The sequence below is a fragment of the Monoraphidium neglectum genome (genome assembly GCF_000611645.1).
Source record: "Monoraphidium neglectum strain SAG 48.87 unplaced genomic scaffold scaffold04087, whole genome shotgun sequence".
Lineage (NCBI taxonomy): Eukaryota > Viridiplantae > Chlorophyta > Chlorophyceae > Sphaeropleales > Selenastraceae > Monoraphidium > Monoraphidium neglectum.
In genome coordinates this window covers 1-5,082 of record NW_014009542.1, presented here as the reverse complement: position 1 = coordinate 5,082, position 5,082 = coordinate 1, and the positions used below count along the sequence as shown (strand labels likewise).

The 5,082-nt window shown below is 67.3% G+C and overlaps 2 protein-coding genes across 2 annotated transcripts; both read left to right on the top strand.

The window, feature by feature from the left end:
- Positions 1–17: 17 nt before the first annotated feature.
- Positions 18–1,076, top strand: MNEG_13846 (phosphoserine aminotransferase; the record flags this gene model as incomplete). Its single annotated transcript, XM_014037683.1, has 3 exons — positions 18–135; positions 495–671; positions 949–1,076. 3 exons carry the CDS (start codon positions 18–20, stop codon positions 1,074–1,076), a joined length of 423 nt encoding a protein of 140 aa, XP_013893137.1.
- A 906-nt stretch (positions 1,077–1,982) lies between these two features.
- MNEG_13845 (hypothetical protein) lies at positions 1,983–4,863 on the top strand (the record flags this gene model as incomplete). The annotated part of the gene is made up of 9 exons (XM_014037682.1): positions 1,983–2,219; positions 2,403–2,525; positions 2,733–2,792; positions 3,009–3,105; positions 3,377–3,450; positions 3,684–3,791; positions 4,094–4,237; positions 4,566–4,753; positions 4,860–4,863. The coding sequence occupies 9 exons, from the start codon at positions 1,983–1,985 to the stop codon at positions 4,861–4,863; spliced, it is 1,035 nt and encodes a 344-aa protein (XP_013893136.1).
- Between the last annotated feature and the right edge of the window lie 219 nt (positions 4,864–5,082).

Here is a 5,082-nt window from a genome sequence, read left to right as displayed (position 1 = left end):
GCCCCGACACCCCCACCATGTTTGACTACAAGGTGGCCGCCGACAACGGGTCCATGTACAACACGCCCCCCTGCTGGGCCATCTACATCTGCGGCCTCGTGTTCAAGCACCTCATCAAGCTGGGCGGCCTCGAAGGTGGGCGGCGCGGAGGAGATCGGATCAGACGGGGCGCGCCTGCGTGCCGCCGGGGCGCACGCGCTTCGGGCGGGCCGATCGGGGCGGGGCTGGGATCGGGGTCGGCGGGCCGGTGGGCGGGGGGGGGCATTCTCTGCGATGGGCAGGCGGCGATAGAGAAGGGACGCCCTCTGGTCACCTGCGACGGCCGGCTGGGCCAAACCCCCCTGTTCACCTGGCCAGCCCTGCTCCATGCCACCTGTGCTTAACACACTTTTACACACACACACACACACACACACACACACACACACAGACACACACACACAGACACACACACACACACACACACACACACCGCCCCGCCCCGTGCCGCGCAGCCGTGCGCGCCAACAACGTGACGAAGGCCGCCGTGCTCTACGACGCCATCGCTGCCTCTGACGGCTTCTACAACTCCCCAGTGGACCCCGCCGCGCGCTCCAAGATGAACGTGCCCTTCACCATCCCCTCAAACCCCGAGCTGGAGAAGAAGTTCGTGGCGGAGGCCACCGCCGCGGGTGGGTTGGATGATATGATACCCTGGGGGCGCGGCTGGCCGCGGGCGCGGGCGCGGGCGCGAGCGCTTGGGGAAGAGTGCATGGGGGGACGGGCTGCAGCGTTGCTGCCTGGCGCAAGTAGCTCCTGCGCTGCCGTCCCCCTTTTGCTTCCGTCAACTCCAGTCAACCTCCCCTCACAGCATGCGAATGCGCGCGCGCACACACACACACACACACACACACACACACACACACAATTGTCGGACGCGGCCCGCACCAATCCCGCGCCCTCCCCCAGGCTTCAAGGAGCTCAAGGGCCACCGCAGCGTGGGCGGCATGCGCGCCTCCATCTACAACGCCATGCCCTTGGAAGCCGTCGAGAAGCTGGCCGCGTTCATGAAGGAGTTCCAGACGGCCAATGCCTGAGAGGCCAGGCGCCAACGCTCTCTCCTGCGGACAAGGCGCCGCGCGCGACGGGTTGGGGGGAGGCGTGTGGGGTCAAAGCCCCGGCCTGCGCTGCCAGCTGCATGCGCCCCCATGCTGCAGCACGCTTCCAGCCGGGTGGCGGAGGCAGGCGAGGGCTCTGGGCAGTTGCTTTCGTTTTTGAGACTTTGGATCTGAGTTTGCAGGGCTTATGGCGGGCGCAAACAGCTGTAAAGCTGCGCGCCGCGCCTGCGAGCGCGCCAGCCCGTCCCTCGGGCCGCAGAGGCCTCTTGGGGCGCGGCTGCCGCTGCTGCGGTGGCTGCGCGCTCGCTGCATCGGCCTGTGCCTGCACTGGCCCGCCTGGGGCGTGCAGCGCTGCTGCGAGCGGGGCGCGTACACTTTCTGGGCACCGCCTCTGCGCTCTCATTTGAGCAGCAGGGCCCACACCAATCACTGAAGATCAGGCCGAGCACACTTGAAACCGGGTTGCGGCCGCAGGCGCGTTGGCGCCTGTGGGTGTAAGTTGCAAAACCAACCTTTCTGCTGTTCAAGAGCTTCGGGAGGGTATGACAAGGGGTGGCTGGGCGGGCCAGCAGGGAGGCACCGTGCAAAGCCATTACGGCGGCGACTACGCCGCAGCTTGGCAGGTGGAGCGCACACCCTCCTGTCTGCTCGCGTCCAGCAAGCGCCGTGAGTGAATGTCTCGACCTGCGGCGTGTTTCTGCCCGAGCTTGTCGGCCAACTTGCGTACAGAAAACAGGTCCGCTGCGTCCTGTTCTTGGTCGGGCCTCATTACCTCTCAGATCACGCACACCGTGTGCTACCCATTGAGACGTCTCCTGAATAGGGAGGCACCAGGATCAGTGCGCCAGGTTTTAGACATAGTGAGCGACGTCTTGCAGCGGCAGAATGGCCCTCGCAAGCAGCGGGGCCTTCACGGCCCACACGCGCAGCAACATCAGCAGCACTCCCAACATGCGCAGCAGCAGTGGCCTCTGCAGCGGCAGTGGTGTTAGGAGGGCCGCGAGCCGCGGCCAGACCGTGCGCGTCTGCGCGCGGCGAGGCCGCGGCGATCGCCGCAAGCCGCCCCCGCCGGACCTGCCTTCGCTGCTGTTCGACCAGCGCATCGTCTACCTGGGGATGCCGGTGCGCCCGCAGCAAAACCACGCACGTGCCACATGTCCCTATGCTGCTTTCACTCGCGGCGCGCCCGCTTGCATTGCGTCCTGGCAGCTGGGGTAAGTGTGTGCGGCAACAAAATTCACCGTCACTCTCCCCTTCGCCCAAATATTTCCGTCGGTCCGGGTCGGACTCGAACCTGTGCCGTAGCTGGTGCCCGCCGTGACCGAGCTGATGGTGGCGGAGCTGCTGTACCTGGAGAAGCAGGGCGGGTCCATGCCGATTGAGATGCTCATCAACAGCTCCGGCACGACGCGGCAGGACGGAGAAATCGTGAGCCGCGGCAGGGGGTCGGGGGTTGAGGGCTGATCCGGCTTTTTATCTCTGAGGCGGCGCTGCTGCCTGCGCTGTGCGCGCCGCGCCCCACCCCGCTTCCTTGGGCGTGCGGCGAAGCGCAGCCGTGGCGGCCCTGGAGAGACGGCGCCGTACGCGCCGCGCCCGACCGCCCGCCTTGCGTGCCGTCGTCCCCCCGCGCCGCAGCTGGCGTTTGACAGCGAGGGCATAGCCCTGACGTCAACCATGGGCTTCGTCAGGAACCCGGTGAGCGGCCGACGCCCCGCCGCCGCCGCCGCAGCCAGCGCTGCCTGCGGTGGCCGCGTGCCCGACGCCCCTCTGCTGGCGCCGCCGCGCCGCTCAGCCTGCGACGCCTGGCCATGGCGGGCCGAGCTGGGCGGGATCTAGGAGCCAAAGGCGCGCTTGCTGCGCCATCCTCCCCGAGCGCGTGCCCAGCTATTGGCCCCCCTTGCTTCGCCCCAGATCTCGACTGTGAACATGGGCCTGGCTGTGGGGTGGTCCGCGGTGGTGCTGTCGTTTGGCAAGAAGGGCTGGCGCAAGAGCCTGCCGCACTCGCTAGGTGCGGCAGGCGCACCCCAACCGGCGCGGGAGAGCCCCCGGGCCTCGTCCTGGCCTGCGCACGCGCGCACGCTCAAGCATGGCAGCAGCGGGGGCTGCTCGCTGCCGTAGATGCAGACGTGCCGCGGCAGAAGCAGCGGTGCGGGGGTCTGACGCCGCTCGTCTGATGCAGCTGCAGGGGCCACGGCTCATGATAGTCCCGCCCCTCCCCGCGCGCCCTTGAACCAAGCATGCCCTGCCCCCTCTTCCGCTGCGCGCCCGCCCCCGAGCAGCCATGCTGCAGCAGCCGCGCGTGCCGCCGACTGGGCAGCGGCAGGCCGTGGAGGTGCACATCAAGTGGCGCGAGGTGCGCACGACGCAAACACGCGCGCGCGCTCCCGCTTGGGAGGACGCGCACGAGCGCCCGCACGTGCCTGTGCAAAAGGGCGGGGCGGATGGCTGGAGGCGAGGCGGGCCACGGCGGCCCGCACGCAAGGCAGCGCTCGCTCGCCGCGCCGGCGCGGCGATGCGGCGGCGGTGCCCCGCACCTCGCTGGGTCTCAGAGGCGATGGCGGCGCGGCCGGCCCGCCACCCCTGCAGGTCCTGGACTTCAAGCGCGAGCTGCTGCGCATGCTGAGCATCGGCACCGGCTGGGACGTGCACAAGCTGGACGCGGACATGCAGCGCCCCCTCTACATGCGCCCCAAGGTGGGGCTTGATATGAGGGCTGTGTTGGTCAGGAAAAGGGGCGTGGCGGGGCGCTGGCAGGTCGAGGCGCGCACATCAAAGGGGCTTGCGGCCTCTTGCTGCCCGGCGCACACACACTCTCTGACATGCGCTTGTAGAGACATTCACACTCACGCGCTGTACGCATGCACACACGCACATCTGCGATTTCACCACAATCCCCACCCTCCCAAACAAACACACAACGCACACAACACAATACACACAACACAACACATACACAACACAACACAAACAAACACAACACCCTCTCACCCCCCCAGGACGCCCTGGAGTACGGCCTCATCGACGAGATAATCGCGCCCGACGCCGGCAAGGCGGCCGCGGCGGAGCAGTACTGGCTGCGCAGCGGCCGCGCAGAGAGCGAGGGGCGGCTGGAGCAGTGGAAGGAGTACATCGACACACAGGTGGGCGGCAGGGCGGGGTCGGACTGCTTTTGAATCGAGGGCCTCATTTGCGCCCCCTGCGGATCGGCGCAGCTCATGCCGCCCTTGTCCCCTTGGGAGCGCTGGCTCTTGCTTGGACGTTAGTCCAGCTCAAACCCACAACTTGCGTCAGCAGCCACCTAGCATGCCTTCACCTTTTAGTCGCTTCATCGAAAAGACAAATCACAGACAATCCCATGCATGCAAAATTGCACACACACACACACACACATGCACACACACACACACACACGCACGCAACCTCTCCATGTGCTTACACTCACAAACCGGCTCTCGTAATCAACCACAGGAGGCGTACGCGATCAAGGACAGCTTCCGCAAGGTCCGCGCCCAGCAGCTGCGCGACAGCTACCGCGCAGCCGCCCAGGCCATCGAGCCTGCCGATGCCATCGCGCCGCGGCTGGAGCGGCTGCGGTCATCCCTGCCTCAGGATGCTCTTGTGGACGGCGGCAAGGCCATGAGGCTGCCCTTCAGCAGGTGGCTGGGCTGGCGCCTGGGCTCGCCTTGCAACCACTGCTGCAAAGCCGGGGGGGCCTTGCAGCAGAGCGGCCGTTGTGGTCTGATCGCTCGCGCCGCGGGGCAGCTGATGTGCTGGGGGGGATGCTGGGGTTGTTCGGTCGCTGATTTCGCCGTCCCCGCAGCCAACCGCAGAGGCAGGCGGTTGCCGCTGCCGCAACGGCAACGCTCCCAACAGCTCCACCACCACCACCACCACCACCACACCCTCGCCACCCCCCCCCTCCCCCCGCCCCCCAAGGGACGGCCTGAAGATGGCGCTGCTCAACGCAGAGCGCTACGCAGAGAAG